Here is a 17108-nt window from a genome sequence, read left to right on the forward strand (position 1 = left end):
AAGGTGTGTGGAGACCGGAGGCAGGAGCCAGGTCAGGCAGAGGCTGGGCAGAGACTGGCTGGGGTGGGGAGGGGCCGTGTGGGGAAAGGGACAGAGGACGAGGAGAGGGGATGTGACTCGAGAAGAGGGGATGTGACTTGGGTGAGGGCACCCTGCTTCCTGGCTTTCCCAAAGGAAGGGTGGCGCAGTCCCTCCTCAGCTGAGCCCCTGGCTGAATGTGTGGTCGGGGGTGGGGCTTTGGGGGCCCCCCGGGGGGGGGGGGGGCGCTGGGACCAGACTCCGCTCTGGGACCTAGGACCCAGCCCCAGCTTGGTCTGGGACAGGGGCTCAGGAGCCAACTTACTGGGGGCTTTGAGTGAGTCCCTCAGGCCCCTGGCCTCACTCTCCGTTTCCAAGCCCAGGACGTTGTCCCAGGGTCTGGCAGTCCCATGGTGCGGGCAGAGGCAAGAGAGGGCCCTCAGCACAGCCTCTGGGAGCCACGTGGTGGCCCGGCTCAGACCACCCAGTTAGGGGTTTTTCTTCCAAGGGCCACATGCAGGCTTGGGGCCGCCCTGCATTCAAGGACACCAGGAAATTCAAACAACAGGTATCTCTCCCTGGAAAAGGTCACGGAAGAGACTGCGGTGTGGCCCCTCTGGAACGCCCAGGGCTCCAGGCCCGCCTCCGTCATTCAGTCCGTGGAATTCACAGGTTTCAAACCTCTGGGACAGAGTCAGAGTGTCACTGCTCCTGTCCTTCAGTTTCCAAAGTCCCACCCAGCTGGGATCTCCTGGTGGCTTCCCAGGATGCAGGCAGGACAGGAATTCGTGTCCCACGTCTGAGGAAGCTGAGGCTGGGTGGAGAAATGACTTGCCTAAGGTCACACTAGTCATAGCGGACCTGGGATTGGAATGGAGGTTGGTCTGACCCCCATGTTGTCAGCGTGTCTCAGAGCCAGGCTGCCAGACTGGGTACAGTTACTACCTGGCCACCGTGCACAGTCACGCTATCGTCATCTGGCCCCTGTGTCAGCATAGGCCCCCTTCTGAGAATGACCGGGGACAGATCCCAGATGGCCTCGGCGGGCTATGGTTCCTGGTGGCAGGGGCCCCATTCAGGCACTTGGCAGTTTTTTGAGCACCTACTATGCACCCAGAACCATTCTCTGCCCTGGGAACATAGCAGCAGTGAGCAAGACCAGTCCTGGCCCTTGTAGGGCCTCTCCTGACTTGGAATACAAGGTCTAACTTGTTACAGCTGCAAGGCTCGGGCAAGACACTCCCAACCACTGAGTCCACTGGCTTATCTGCAAAGCACGGGGATGGTAACACCTCCCCCACAGGGTTGTAGGTGTGGGAGAGGCCTGGTTCCCCCGGGCATCGCCCAACCGTACTCCTCAACCTGCCTCCCCAACTCAAATCCAGCTGAAGGAACCAGAGGCCCAGGAGTCGTTCAGTGACTTGCCCGTGGTCTCCCTGGCTGAGTGAGGACCGAACCCAAGCTCTTTCCTGCCCCTTGGGCACTGACTGCTCCTCTGCCAAAGGATCCCACATTGGCCTGGGGCAGAGAAGTCTTAACAGGGCTCCAGGCAACAGATGGGCGGTGAGAAGTGCAGACCCACCCGTCCACTCTGGGCCTGGAGACTAGTCGGGGAAACCAGCTGGGCAGGTGGGACCATCTGTAGAGATGTGGCCACCTGGGCCAGCTCTGGGCTCAAAGGTGAGAGAAGCAGTCTTGGGCGCCATTGACTCTTTGCAGAAATCTGTTTAATGGTTTAGGAATGTGTAGACTCTGGCTCTGCTAAGTTTCCATAAAGGCAACTTTCCCATGTTTTAAAAAATAGATTTGCTATAAAGATTTATGTATCATAAATAGGTAACATGAAAAATTCCCAAATGCAAAATGGCATTGCCTTATTGCAATGCTGAGGCCCTCCCTGCAGCCCAACAGTCCAGTCCAGCAGGGCTCAGAGGGTCCTTGAGGCCCCCACCCGTGGCAGCCCTCCTGGGGAAGAGTAACTGAATTCAATATGAATTAGGAGCTTCCTCTAGCTCCATGGCTGCCTGCCGGGGTCTGTGTCCTTGAAGCCCTTTTCTGGAAGGACAGGGACCCTCTGGGCAGCCCCGCTCCTCCTCCCGGGAGTAGAAAACACCAGCCTTCTCCTTCTTCAGCCCACGCCCCATTAGCCCCACCCAGGCCACAGACTGCCCTGTCCCCGGGGACCTGGTGGCGGCCAGGATACTTCCTGGCCCTCTGATCCCTGCCTCCTCTCCTAAACCCTGGCCTCTGACCTCACCGGCTCCTGCTACTGGGTAATTTATAAACAGAGGGAGAGATAAAGCTGTTTCCCTTCAGCCCCAGAAGGCCTGGGCTGTTGCAGGAGGAAACAAAGGTGGGTTGTGTTCTGTCTCACACAACTACCCTGTTTTCTCTTACCCAAATCCGGGTCCCCACGTGACAGAAGACTGAGGCCCAGGAGGTAGTGAGGTTCCTACCTGATGCCTCACTACAGGCAGCCCACCAGCGTGGGGCCCTGAGCACTAGCATTTGCGCCTGTGACTGAAACCCGGAAATGGTCTCTGTTCGAGGCTGCAGGAAATGGCTTCTGCCCAGGAAGAGGGGGAGAAGGAACTCAATCTCACCAGAGGGTACTATGGGCTAAGGACTAGCTTGGGGTGGGGCCAGTGCTCAGAGGTGTCCAGCTGGGTCATTTGTGGGACTCTGAATGACACGGATAAAAAGGCTGGGTAAGTGGGGGTGGGGGAGGGCAGGAAGGGCGCGGCCTGCATAAAGGGTGCTCCTGGAGGACAAGGTGCTGGGAGAAGCCAGGGCGCAGCTGTGGAGGCCTTGGACACCTAGATTGAGTATGGGCCATATCCCAAGGGCCCCAGGCACCCTGGAATGGGGAGGGGGCAGCAGCATCAGTTGTGACCTTCTACAAATGCCACTCTGACTGCAGCACGAGGGTGGCTTGGGCTGCACAGGCTAGAGGCCCAGGAGCCAAAGAGGTCCATGAGATGTCCAGGGGATCCTGGGGCCCATCCAGAGCAGGGGCGGGGGGGGGGGGGGGGGGGGAGTATGGAGGCAGGATCCCAGCACTGTGGTGGGGAGGGGAGAGGGAGGGTCCTGGCTAGACCCTATTGGCTGTGGTGCCTGAAGGAGGGATGGCCAGAGACCAATCAGCCCACGTTTCAGACACCTTGGGACTCTGAAGGGAGAAGAGAATTGTGCTGGGGGTTGTTGCTAGGTGAGCCAAGAGGCTGCCAGTGAGGAAACCTCCCCAGTCCAGGCTGGGCCAGCTGCTCCCTGCCCCCTCTCAGCCAGGCCCTTGCAAAGTTTCAGGTCTCCATCCCAGGGGTCTGGAGGAGGAGGGAGATGGCTCATAGAGAGGAAATGAAAGGTCTCCCCACCTTGCCAAAGCCATCCCAGCCCTGAGGCAGAGAAGGTGCAGCAGGTAACAACGGCAAGGGCCTGCACCTGTGCTCAGCTGGAACTGTGGCTGCAAGTCAACGATGGGGGTGCAGGCCCAGACCCGTGCTCCAAGATCCCCCGCGTTCCCGCCACCACCCCCCAAAGCAGCAGGCCTCTGGAAGGTCAGGCTTCATGAGATCGCTCTTCCAGCTTGGGCCCTGGTAGACGGCTTAGCTCTGCCCCAAGATCAGCCCTTAGAGGCCATGGTCTGAATGTGTCTCAGTGACAGGCACTTTCTACTTTGGAGGTAGAGCCCAGGCACTGCAATGGAGGGGCCTGGCAGACACCAGCTCTCCCTGCCAGCAGCTGGGCCCCAGGCCCCGCTCACCCCATCTCACTGACAAGGCCACTGAGGAAGGAAGCCAAGTGGCCTTCTTGCTCCCAGCTCCCACCCCACCACGGCCACCAGTGGGCCGGCTGCCCTCAGCACAGGACCCTGCTCAGCAGCTCTTGGCCCAACCAGGCCAACATCCTTCCCTTCCAGAACTGGGCTCAGACATGCCTGCCTGAAACAGAGTCATCAGCCCTGCTGGTCTCGGTCTCAGCCAGGGAAGCCTTCCATGCCCAAGCCCACAGAATGCCGTGGGTCTGGCTTCTCACTCTGCGGTCAGGCCTGCCTACAAGAAGGGGTGGGACGGTGCAGACGAAAGTGCAGGAAGTGGAAGGCAAGGGAAGTCGGCTGGAGCACCGCCTGGGCCCCACAAGGCTCTGGGCTGCACCTCCACGATGTGACCTTCCCCACGGCTCTGACGGCAGTTTATTTCCCGGGGCCCTCCACTGAGGGGGCCTAAGGGGCTAGACTGGGCTGACATGGGGGGTCCGGGTAGTACGGGGAGATCACCCGCCTCCCCCAGCTCAATCCCTGTGACCCTCTGAGCTACCCACAGAGTGCAGCCCCAGTGATCCCAGCCCCCACCCGCCTTCTAACCTCAGCACCCTGCACACGTTGAGGCTGGTAAGGCCCAGGATAAAAGAGCCAGACCCAGGACTGCCGGGGCATCGCCTTTTTGGTTTGAGAAACCAGAAGCTAGACTGGAAGCAGTTAGGGAGCTGTCGCTCTGAACGTGGCAGGAAGGGCTTCTGCACAGCTAAGACTAAGTGCCCTGAGGGTCCCTCTCAGACCGTAGCCTCAGGGATGCAAGCGTTTACTTTTCCCTTAAGTGTCCACATTCCCACCTCATTCCCCAACCCCCAAGTTCTGAGAGTCGGTGCTGAAGGAGTCAGCTGGTTTTGCAACCTGAGTGGCCACACTTTGGGCCCCAGGCCAGCAGACGGTCCCCGCTGGGCTGTGGGCCATGACCCCATACTTGTGCCGACGAAAACAAGAAGCTACACGGAAAACCAGAAAACTTGAGAGGTCTTGCTAAGGCAGCAGGCCAAGCCCCAAGCTGTCTGTGAGCTTCGAGCTGGCAGTGAAGGAAGGAAGGAAGTTCCCGGCCTGGAAGGACCTGGGGCTTCCCTGGGGCTGTGCTCAGGAACCGAGTCTGCTGGGCGGGTTGCTCTCACTCGGTACAGAGGCCCTGGAGTGACCTGAAAGAACCCAAGGCACCAGCCACACACCCCTGCCGCCTCAGCTGCAGCAAGACTCAAGGTGTGAAATGGTCAGACCCAGTACATGTGCAGCAAGGGAGGCACATCCCGGCCCCTCTCCTGCTGGGATCCACACCGGCAGGCCTGGGCCAGTCCTGGACTGTGAAGAACACAGAGGGGACGGCCACTGGCTGGCAGGTGGGGCCCCACGCCCCACGCCCACAGGCCAACAGGTCTCCCTCAGAAGGTATCCCGCTGCTTCCTTCATCCAGGGTAGCTTTCCCATCAAGCACCCAGGCCACGGAATGGAGAATTCCAGGGCTTTATCCAGCTGCTCTAGGATCGCTGGCACTGTGGAGGGCCAGCTCTGGGGGGGTGGGCCTGGCAGGCCAGAGAGAGAAGGTGGGGAGGCCCCTGCCTGCCTGCCCTGCACCCCGGTCAGCAGCCGCAGCCCCAGCTCTCTCCGACGTCCTTGCTATCCAGCTGGATGTGGTCGGTGCCCTTCTCACTGAGCAGAGGGCCGCCGTGCCGCATGACCAGCTCCGTGGCCACCCTCACGAAGGCCTCCTCCACGTTGCTCGAGTCCTTGGCCGACGTCTCGATGGCACACAGGATGTCATAGTGCTCTGCCAGGCTCTGTGCCTCGGCCAGCGGGACCTCCCGGAGCTCGCCGAGGTCCGACTTGTTCCCTGTAGGGAAAGGCCAGGTGCAGCTTGGTGAGGCCCACGGGTGCCAGCCTGCCCTGTCCCACCCGGTGGGGCCAAGCCGAGACACGTCAAGCCGCCCACCGCGCTCGGCCAGCCACCAATGAATACCTTTTGGTGTGGCCCTCCATCTTTTTGGGGGAAGAAAAAAGACCTTCTTTTATTTTAAGGCTCTTAGTCCAGCCTTTAGTCCCTCCTTTTGTTTCTCTTTTTTATCTTTGCCAGAGGCTGGTGTCTTTTATGGCTTCTTCCTGACACATTGGAGCACTCAACTTCGGTGGAAAGAACCTTAGAGCTGCAGGAAACTTCAGCTCCCTTGCACCTGCTGTGTGACCCTTGGGGAAGTCACTTCATCCCTGGGTCTCGGTTTCCCCATCTGTGATGCCACCTTCAGCACAGGAGGGATCAGATGATACAGTGAACCTGAAAGCAACGGGCACTTGGCAGACGCTCCCTACGAGGGGACGCCAACAAGGAAGTCTCGCACTGCCAATTGTTTCCTTGGCTACAATTTCATTATGCTTATTATTTAGGCTTTCCTATTCTCATCTGGAATTCTTTCATTGCCTGGAAGACGGGGACTTTGATTATTTTGCTTTGCTGATAGTAAGAGCACAGCCCACCGCCTGACCTGAGAGCGCACCTCTGGTTGCTCCTACAAGGTGTCAGCTGTGTCATTATGTTCTAAATAATCTGGTCAACTGCTCCTTGACCCGATTTCTAGAAGAATTTTTTTTTTTTTAAGTCTCTAAGCGGTTGACTTTTGTAATGTGGTTATAGGGAGGACACAAAAAAAAGATAACCACGGGGCCCCTGGGTGGCTCAGTTGGTTAAGTGTCCGACTTCAGCTCAGGTCATGATCTCACAGTTCGTGAGTTTGAGCCCCGCGTCAGGCTCTGTGCTGACGGCTCAGAGCCCGGAGCCTGCTTCGGATTCTGTGTCTCCCTCTCTCTCTGCTCCTCCCCCACTCATGCTGTCTCTCAAAAATGAATAAACATTAAAAAAAAAAATAGATAACCACCTATAAAAATCAAGACTGTCTTTGGTAACCTTAAATGCTACAGCAACTAATTTCAATGTGTGGAACTCGTTTGGATCCTGATTTCAACAAAAAGAAAAAAAACAAGTACATGTGATATTTATTAGCAATTATAAATCTGAGCACTCATCAGCCATTTGATTATATTAAGAAAATATCAATATGGGGGGTGCCTAGGTGGCTCAGTCGATTAAGCATCTGACTCTTGATTTTGGCTCAGATCATGATCTTGTGGTTCGTGAGTTCAAATCCTGCATTGGGCTCTGGGCTGACCGTGCAGAGCCTTTTTGGGCTTCTCTCTCCCTCTCTCTCTGCCCCTCCCCTGCTCTCTCTCTCAAAAATAAATAAACTAAATAATAATAATAAGAAGAAAATATCAATATCTTGTGGATGTGAAAATGGTATTGTTATGTACTTTTTATTGAAGTGTTTGTACCTTTTATAGATTTATGCTGGAATATTGATAAATGAAATAGTTTGGCGTTGGGATTTGTTCCAAAGTAAGACAAGGGAGGGGAAGGGATGAGGGTAGAGAGGAAACTGGCAGTGAATGGCTCATTGCTGAAGCTGGGTACTGGGTATCTGGGGTTCAGTGCACTATTCTATTTTTATACTTGTATAAAATGCTCTATGATAGAATGTTTTGTTTTATTTTTTATTTTTTTTAACGTTTATTCATTTTGGAGAGACAGAGACACAGAATGTGAGTGGGGGAAGGGCAGAGAGAGAAGGAGCCACAGACTCTGAAGCAGGCTCCAGGCTCTAAGCCATCAGCACAGAGCCCTAGGCGGAGCTTGAACCCACGAACTGTGAGATTATGATCTGAGCCAAAGTTGGATGCTTAACCAACTGAGCCCCCCAGGCGCCCCAGAATGTTTTATTTTGAATGTTCTGGATAAAAGGGAAGTGTCAGGCCAGGTAAGGAGAACCCCATTCCTGGCAGGGGAGCCCAGCTCCACTGAGTGCTCCCATATCCGAGGCCAGGCAGGGAACCAAGCATCGCCCTTTCCCCAGGTGGAGCTATGTGCAGCCCCATCTGTACAATCTCATCTTAGAAGAATCTGCCTCTAAAAAACGAGAACAAAATTGGGGCACCTGGGTGGCTCAGTTGGTTAAGCGTCCAGCTCTTGACTTCGGCTCAGGTTGTGATCTCATGGTTTGTGGGTTCAAGCCCCACATCGGGCTCTTTGCTGACAGTGTGGAGCCTGCTGGCAATTCTCTCTCTCTCCCTTTCTCTCTGCCCCTCCTCCACTTGTGCGTGGTGTGCTCTCTCTCTCTCAAAATAAAATTTAAGATTCTCTCTCTCTAAATAAATAAGTAGATAAACTTAAGAAAATTAAGATTCTCTCTCTCCCTCTGCCCCTCCCCAGTTGTGTGTATGTGCGTGTGCCCTCTCACTCTCTCTCTCTCTCTCTCTCTCAAAAAAAAAAAAGAAAAGAAAAAAAAAGGAAGAAGAATCCGCCTGACTGTTGGAATGAGGACCCTGGGGACCACAGAAATGGTCCAAAGCGCTTGAGCCCAGGTCTGGGGAGTTTATGTAGGAGGAAAAGGGAAAATGGAAGTAAGAGCATCTCTCTGCAACAGTGGTTCTCAGTGTGGGGTCTCTGGGCCGCCAACATGGACGTCACCTGCGTCACCTGGGAACCTGTGAGAAATGCACATTCATGGGCCCCACCCAGCCCTCCTGAGTCAGACACGACGCCTGGCATCTGTGCTTTAACAAACCTTCGGAGCGCAAAGGTTTGAGAAGCGCTGCTCTGCGGTGTGGGGGGACAGCATGTCACCAAAGCACCACCAGCAGGGCCCCAGTTTCGGATTTATAGGCTCACAGGGTGCGCGAACTGGGACAAGTTACTCCACTTTTCTGAGCTTCGGCTCTAGCCCTGCCAAACCAGGAGGAGCCAGTAGCCAAGGTTATGGGAACTGAATCCAGAGACACACGTGAAGGTTTAACCAGGGCTGACCATGGTGGGGATATGCGGGAAGTAAAAAGCAAATGTTCGCTCCTTTCTCCCTCCCTCCAATTCCAGTTTTGAATATGACTTTGTAAGTGATTGGCAGGATCAGAATTTGCAAGATCACCGTTCAAGCTCAGCCTCTCTCTGCGCTCCACCTGCCCTTTGTTTAAAAAGGAGAAAGATGAGGGGTCCCCGGGTGACTCAGTAGGTTAAGCGTCCAACTTCGGCTCAGGTCATGATCTCACAGTCTGTGGGTTCGAGCCCCGTGTCGGGCTCTGTGCTGACAGCTCGGAGCCTGGAGCCTGTTTCCGATTCTGTGTCTCCCTCTCTTTCTGCCCCTCCCCCATTCATGCTCTGTTTCTCTCTCTCTCAAAAATAAATAAACATTAAAAACAATTTTTTTTTTAAAGGAGAAAGACACTAAGACGGAGAGACAGAACCGTGGCCCCGAGAAACCCTGCTGGCCCTGGCCCTGTTCCCCTCAGCTCACCGATCAGCAGCTGCACAATGTTGGAGCCCGCGTACTTCCTCACGTCCTCGATCCAGTGAGGCACGGACAGAAAGGTGCTCCTCTTGGTGATGTCGTAAGCCAGGATGGCCCCGTTGGCACTGCGGTAATAGCTCTGGGTGATGGTGCGGAATCGCTCCTGGCCAGCTGTGTCCCAGATCTGCAGCTAAAGAAATAGGGGGCCTCCCGTGAACCTGGTGGTGTGACCAAGCACGGGGGATAGGGAGGGCAATCCCACAGACCCATGCCCAAAGCGCTGGTTCCACTGGGCAGGCCACCAGCCCACACCTTGGTGGGAATCATGCAAGAGGGGCTAGAAGGTGGACAGAGAGGACCCCTGATCCCTTACAAGACAACTCAGTGGCCCAGCTTTGGGGGGGGCAGGAGGATGCAAAGGAAGGTGGGGAGCCCTCATCTCTGCTCTCTAGAGTGCCCAAGGCTCCCCTAAGGCTGGGCTCTCTGCTGTTGGGACACTGAACCAGAAGAGCTCCAGCAGCTCACGGTCCGGTGAGCTGGTTCTGGTATGCTATGATGCTGGCTGTGTGTGCATGTCCTGTGCCTTCCCCTCTCTGGGCCCGTAAACACACTGCTACACCCAGCCACGTGGAAAGCTCCTCCAGCATTAGGGTTCTCTACTTCTGCCTCGGTGATGCCTGGTGGCAGTGACGGCCTGGGGGAAGCAGTGGATGGAATCCTCTGGCGGGGCCTTTATCACCTGCTGGCCCAGCTTGGCCAAAGGCAAGGAACTTGGGGTCTTTCCTTGCCCATGTTTTCACTTAACTAACACCCATCAGTGTCCACTGCCAAGCCTTCCTGCACCCTGGCCATGGACGAGAGGTGCCTGTGTAGTGGGAGCTTCCCTAGTTTCTGGAGAAGCAATAGTCTGGCATTCCCAGATAGGGCAGGGGGAGGGCCTGAACCCGGGGTAGACCTTGGACCTTCACTGTGCCCGGGCTGGGAGGCTGCGCACTCTGGGTGGAGGTCAAGCTCTGCAACTGGGAGAGATGGACTGCAGGCAGGCATCAGAGGAGGCAGATGGCAGGGCTCTTGGGGGCTCAGGACTTGCCTTCTCTGCTCCACAGATCACAGGTTCTTGGGGCTCTCTGAAGATGAACACGAGCCTTGGGTCTCCACCAAGCTCTGGGTCCATCCATTTTCCTTTGCTGGCACAAGCATTCTGGGGGCCTCTTTATCTAGTTCTCAAGGTATTGGGAGGCACCCTAGTCCATCCGGGGTAGAGAAAAACCCCAGAGGCCTCAGACTGTTCCTGAGGGCAGGGCTTCAGGCCCTGGTACCATGGAGGTGAGCAACCTCTTCCCTCGGCCCCACAAAGAGACGTTCAAGAGTTAACAAACTCAGCCACAACATGCCAAATGAGACCCTCCTGTCCCAAGACCTCCTATTTACTCAACCATGAAAGGTTCCAAGGAAATCAGGTATCTGCTTGCTTACGCATGATGGGGGGGGGGGGGAAGGGGGGGCGAAGCGAAAGGCATGAAGTCTGGCAATACACAAATCTGGAATCCAGTTGACCAAGAAACTCATCCCCATACCCCAGAGAGAGCGCATGACACAAAAGACAAAGGACAAACACAGAAAAAAAAGTGACCTGGACGAAACAAAAGCTAGGCAGAAGCAAATTTTTGTTTATCAAAACCAAACATCGGTATTTTCAGAGATAGGAAAAGATCCACAAAACAATAATAGAATACTATTTTTTTTTAAGTTGTGGGAGTATTCAGGGAAAAAAAGAGCTTTTGACTATTAAAAATATATCAATGAAAAATACAACCTAAGGGCTGGAAGATAAAGTTGAAGAAATCCCTCCAAAATAAAGAAATACAAAGAAATAAGAAGAAATAAGAAGAGTAAGAGGGAAAAAACTGTAGAGCCAGCCTAAGAGGTCTAATATCGGGATAGTAAGCATTTCAGAAGGAAAAGAACAGTGGGGCGCCTGGTGGATCAGTCCGTTGAGCATTGGACTTTGGCTCAGGTCATGATCTCATGGTTTGAGTTTGAGCCCCGTGTCGGGCTCTGTGCTAAGCCCTCAGAGCCTGGAGCCTGCTTCGGATTCTGTGTCTCCTTCTCTCTCTGCTCCTCCCCTGCTCATGCTCGGTCTCTCTCTCAAAAATAAACATTAAAAAATAAAAAAAATAAAAAAAATAAAAAAGACTGAAAAAAAAAGAAAAAGAACAGTAAAATCAAGGGGAGGAAATCAAAGAAAGACTTCAAGAAAACTCCCTCTGAGAGTTCAAAGGGCCCACTGAACATAACACACAATGGAAGAAAACAGACACCCCCCCCCCCAACACACTGTGTGGGAATTCTACAATGGGGTAGGGGAAAGTGCTAAAAGCTTCCAGAAAGAAAAAAAAAAAAGAAAAGAAAACAGGTATTAAGGTTAAAGTTTCATAAAAATCCATATGGCATTAGATATCCAATGAAAAATGCCTAGGGGCGCCAGGGTGGCTTAGTCCATTAAGTGTCCGACTTCAGCTCAGGTCATGATCTCATGGTTCACGGGTTCAAGCCCCACGTCAGGCTCTGTGCTGATGGCTCGGAGCCTGGAGCCTGCCTCGGATTCTGCGTCTCCCTCTCTCTCTGCCCCTCCCTGTTCACGCTCTATCTCTGTCTCTCTCAAAAATAAATAAACATTAAAAAAATTATTGTTTCTTGTAATTTCCTTATAAGACAACTGACCAGAAAATGATAAATAAGGACTGTAAAGTGGGATTTCTAATGTGTAAGAAATAAAAAAGTAGGACAATAATAGCAGACACAAAAAAGGAAAGCAGATACATGAAATCATCCTGTTGTAAGGTGACTACACTTGTGCGGTGTCAGATGTGAAGTGAAAAATGAGAAGGGTTCAGTGCCAGTTGTAACATATGAAGTGATACAAAACTGTAAAGAGACTTTATAAGTTAAGGACGCCCTAACTTATCATTGGCCCTACATCAACTAGTAAGAGAAACAGCAAGTCAGTAGAGGAAATAAACTGGTATTTAAAAAAAAAATTTTTTTTTTAATTTATTTTGAGAGAGAGAGGGAGGTGTGCAAGCAGGGGAGGGGCAGAGAGAGAGGGAGAGAGAGAATCCCAAGCAGGCTCTGTGCTGTCAGCATAGAGCCCAACGAGAGGCACCTTAAATATAAAGACACAAATAGGTAGCCTATAAAAAAACGAAACATATAATAAAATACATATAAGAAGTGAGGGTAAGAAAGTATATGAATGACAGTTACAGTAATATCAAAGGCTTCCAGACCAAGAATTGCAAGAGATAAAGAGACACTTTGGGGCACCTGGGTGGCTCAATCAGTTAAGCATCTCTTGGTAATGGCTCAGGTCATGATCTCACAATGTGGGATCGAGCCCCATGTTGGGCTCCGCACAGAGTGTAAAGCCTGCTTGGGATTCTCTCTCCCCCTCACCCCTCTGTGCCTCTCCCACTCAGACTTACTACTCCCCAACTCCCTCTCAAAATAATGATACTACATATGTATCTACCTAATTACAGAGTTTTAAATCCCATGAAGTTAAAACTGATAAAACTAAAGGGAGAAACAAATCCACAACTATCGTTGGAGATTTAATACCTCTCTCTCAGGAATTGATAGAATAAACAGAGAAAAAAAAATCAGTGTTGGGTAAAGAACATCTAAACCACACTATTGATCAAATTGGTATTTCCAGAACACCATACCCAACACGGCAGAACCGCCCCTTTTTTTTCAAGTGGACCCAGCATATTCACCAAGATAAACCATATACATACACTGGGCCTCAAGTTAAGTCTCAGGACATTTCAAAAATGGAATTCTTATAGAGTAGTACTCTCACCACAAAAACAAACAAACAAAAACCTAAAATAGAAATCAAGAAAGCTCTGAGAGAGATTTCTTCAAGAAGACAGAACTGAGGGAAGGTCATATACTGAGAGGCAGGGTTTACGGTATGTTGGACAGATGGGGAGGACAGCTATCCCAGTTAGGATCTCCCCTACTTGCAGAGATGAATTAATGGTAAAAACACAGACACGTAAGCAAAACCAAGATGATAGTGCTTCCAGGAAGAACTAGTGGGACGTGGCCAATGGAAGATCAGTGAACAACTCTTAGTAATATAATCATCACCCTTAGTTGAACAATTCCTTCAACAATTTCTTTAAAAAAAAGGTTTTTTTTAATGTTTATTTATTTTTGAGAGAGAGAGAAAGCAGAGTGTGAGCAGGAGCAGGGAGGGGCAGAGAGAGGGGGGAGACACAGAACTTGAAGCAGGCTCCAGGCTCCAAGCTGTTGGCCAAGAGCCTGACACGGAGCTCGAACTCACAAACCGTGAGATCATGACCTGAGCTGAAGTCGGATGCTCAACCGACTGAGCCACCCAGGCGCCCCCCTTCAACCATTTCAACAAGAAAATACTAGAGATACTGGGGCCAACCAAACAGATGCGATTTGCTGTCCTCAAGCTTACAGTGCAGGAGACAAATGCTAAGTAAGATCATAAGTAATAAGGGTTTATAATTATTATAAAATATATTTATTTATACATAAATATCTATAATATAAATACTATCAATTATAAAGTAAATAATAAAAATAGTAATTATGGTAGCTAGTGATCAGATGGGAAAAAATGAGCAGGGAAAGAAATTATGAGGCAAGGCGAGGAATGGAGATTTAGATAGGACAACCACACAAGACCTCATTGTTCGTAAAGATCTGGAGAAAGTTAGCTACCAGTGCAGATGTCTGGGAGAGAAGTATTTCAGGGAGAGAGAACAAGTGCAAAGGCCCTGAAGCAGAGACAAAGAAGCAAGACGATGGGTGTGTTTGGCACAGAATACAAAGGGAGAGAGTAGTCAGGGATGATCGGGGCGGGGAGGGGGGACCAGATCACACAGTGGCTTCCAGACCATAGCAAGAACTTTTGGCCTTCACTCTGAGTGAAGGTGGGAAGCCATGGGAGTTTAGAGCCAATCAGATTTACTTTCTAACAGGATCGCTCTGACTGCTGCCCGGAGAAGAGATCAAAAGAGATCCAGGACAGAAATGGGGAGACCAGTTAGGAGGCAAGGGCCATCATCCAGGTAAAAGACAGCGGTTGGACCAGGGTGGTAACCACCCTGTGGTTACCACAGCGAAGGTGGGGAGAAAGGAACAAATTCAGAATACGTTCTGAGAACAGTGCTGAAAGGAACATACTGTTGATCTAATCAATATTGCCACACCACTCTACTGGGAGGATGCGGAGTGTGTACGTGTGTGATGGGGGCTGGGGAGGCACTGAGAGTTAGTTAACTCTCACCTTCTGAAGTCAGAAGTCAACAGACTACGTGTGTAACTGGGGGAAGCGGAGGCAGGTAGCAATGTAAGCAAAATAAATAGAAAAACCCCATCAACTGAAAAGAGCTCGAAGGGGTTACCCCCAGAGGCTGTGGGTGGCCGTATCAGGAGACCTTTTTGTACCGCGCCTTGTTGAACCAGATGACTCTTTCAACCATACACAAGTACAACTCTGATAAAAATAAAAACTAAATTAAAAACAAAATAGCTACAGGTCAAGGTATCTGGGTCAACCAATTGGTGAAATTTGGGTGGCAATGGAGGAGGTATTTCTGGAAAGTAGGTCCTTCCCATGACTGGCAATATTCTCATCCTCTCCCACATTAGAGGAAGGGAAGGAAAAGAGCAGTGTCAGCGCTCTTGGGGTCCGACCGACCCGACTCCGTCACTTTCCAGCACGGTTATCTCTGGGCTACAACTGAATTCAGTTTCTCATCTGTTCAAAACAAAACAAAACAAAACAAAACAAAAAAAGGTCCAGTAAGGGCCACATGACAGATTCAGTGTGCACGGTGCCTAACACAGAGAAGGTGCTGGATAAATGCAGCCATTTAACAATATTTGCGTAGCTATTTACAATTTTTGGCTAGTGTTTTTAATATACACAAAGGAGATTTAATGTAAAAGGTAGAATACATGAAATGCCCAAAGGAAAACCTACTGGGCTGTGGGCATGGGCCAACCACTTGTTCATCTAAGGTGTGCTGAGTTTCTGCCGTGTGCCAGCCCTTGCTCTAGGAACTGGAGATACTGCAGGGAACAAAACAAACACAGGGTTCACATCGCAGCAAAAGGAGAGACAGGAATGCAGACAGGATCCTTGCAGAGAAGGGTAACGAGCACTCTGAAGAGGATACAGGTAATAGGAGAGACTCCCTGGGACAGGGGCCTCCTCGGGTGGTCACAGAAGGGGGCACTCGAGCTGAGGCCTGATGATGAGAAGCCAATCATGGGGACAGTGCTCGGGCAGAGGGAACAGCGCGACAGTGTCCAGAAGGACAAAGCTCTCCGTGTTGGGAGATACAGAAAGGGCAGTGTGGCCAGACGGCAGTGAAAAGGGACATGGAAGGAGACGCGGTCAGAGGCAGACTGAAGCCAGAATGTGTGGGATCTTACGGGCCATCGTCAAGTGCAGGTTTTATTTTTACCGCGATGGGAAGCCACTGGAGATGGTCTGCATCAGGGAAATATACATTAGACATCTCTTCCATCCCACCTGGGAGTCTCTCCGATTCTAGCCAGGGGCGGGGGTGGGGCGGTGCTGCACAAACCACCAAGCTTTCATGCCTTCGTGACACACATGTGAGAAGGCCTCACCAACCCTATGGATCAACCCTTGGCCAATGGGGAGCAAGGGATGTCCGGCCAGATCAAGCCCTATCTGCCCATGGCAGCGACCAACTTGAGGATGCGGCCTTGTAACGTGTCCTTCCTCCTCTGTTTCCCCCTGCCAGTTGCCAAAACAAACGAGCTGCGAGCAAGCCCTTGTCTCAGGCCGTTTTCCAGAGGGAGCCCAGGCTAAGACGAGAAGCACTCTTGACTGATGTCTGTGAAGTACATCTGGGCTGCTGAGCGTGGCGCGGTCCTGCCGTGGGATCGCAGAGGAGGTTTTAGTTGAGGAGGCTCAATCTCTTGGCCCAAACGCCCTCTGTGTTCCAGAAGAGGTGTGAGAAGCCAAACCAGGGGAGGCCCTGCTTTCTCAGCAGCCAAGTGAAGCTACTCTGCCGGAGCCCCAGGTTTGCCATTAGGCAGCGCCCCGAGGGGGTCTGGGTGAAAAGTTTAATGAGCGTGATCAGCCACCTCAGCTCCTCAAGAGACAGGAAGGTGATGAGGCAGGCAAGCACGCCAGCACCATCCTGAACCTTCCATCGGAGAGGATGATGCAGGCTCTACTTCTCAGAAGTGACAGCAGAATCCACTGCATGGATGCTGTGGGGTCCTGGGGCAGGCGTGCAGGCCACCTCACCGGGTCCCCAACAGAGCCTGCAGGCAGAGACTACCAGCCCAAGGCACAGAGCAGAAAGGCAGGCTCTGACAGCCCCATGATTGGCTGAGGCATGTGAGCATCGTGCTGGGCCCACGCCAGTCTGTCTGGCTGTCTGTCTGTCCGCTTACCTCCTTGCTCTCCACCCTCAGCAGGGGCCTGGGTGAGCAGGAATCATGGACACGGAGTCCTTCGTTGCTCCGTGCCCTCCACACCTGTTGTCACCAAGCCTTACACAGGGCCACTGCGGATGGTCTCAAACCCGCCCCAGGCTTCCTCCTGCACTGCGGTCCATTGTCCACCCCACAGCCAACGTGGAGCCACGAAAACAGTATTAAGAATCTCGTCACTCCTCCATTCTCCTCCCCGGAAAGGCCTAAAGGTCCTGAGGCATGGACCTTACTCGCCTCCACAGAACTTCCCTTGGGGCCATATTTGCTCCTGGCTGATCCCTGAGCACTCCAAGGTCTCTATACCAAGCCCCTGGCCCTTGATGTTCCCCTTCCTGAAGTGTTCTTCTCCCAGACTGGTGCACGATTGGCACCACCTTTCATTTCCAGCCTGCTTTCAAGTATCAACTCCACTCACA

The 17108-nt window shown here is 52.2% G+C and overlaps 1 protein-coding gene across 2 annotated transcripts in view; it reads right to left on the reverse strand.

Moving 5' to 3' along the window:
• Positions 1–1723: 1723 nt before the first annotated feature.
• Positions 1724–17108, reverse strand: part of RAB43 (RAB43, member RAS oncogene family) — a 33478-nt gene continuing 18093 nt past the window's right edge. Inside the window, exons 2-3 of one of the 2 annotated variants that reach the window (XM_049641097.1) lie at positions 9172–9349; positions 1724–5669 (exon numbers count right to left, since the gene is read on the reverse strand). In XM_049641097.1, coding sequence (XP_049497054.1) covers positions 5419–5669; positions 9172–9349 — 429 coding nt within the window. In that variant the 3' untranslated portion in view covers positions 1724–5418. Of the gene's footprint in view, positions 5670–9171; positions 9356–17108 lie in introns of both variants that reach the window. The other variant, XM_049641096.1, reaches the window with a different exon arrangement.

The sequence above is a fragment of the Panthera uncia genome, chromosome A2 (assembly GCF_023721935.1).
Source record: "Panthera uncia isolate 11264 chromosome A2, Puncia_PCG_1.0, whole genome shotgun sequence".
NCBI classification, from domain to species: Eukaryota; Metazoa; Chordata; class Mammalia; order Carnivora; family Felidae; genus Panthera; species Panthera uncia.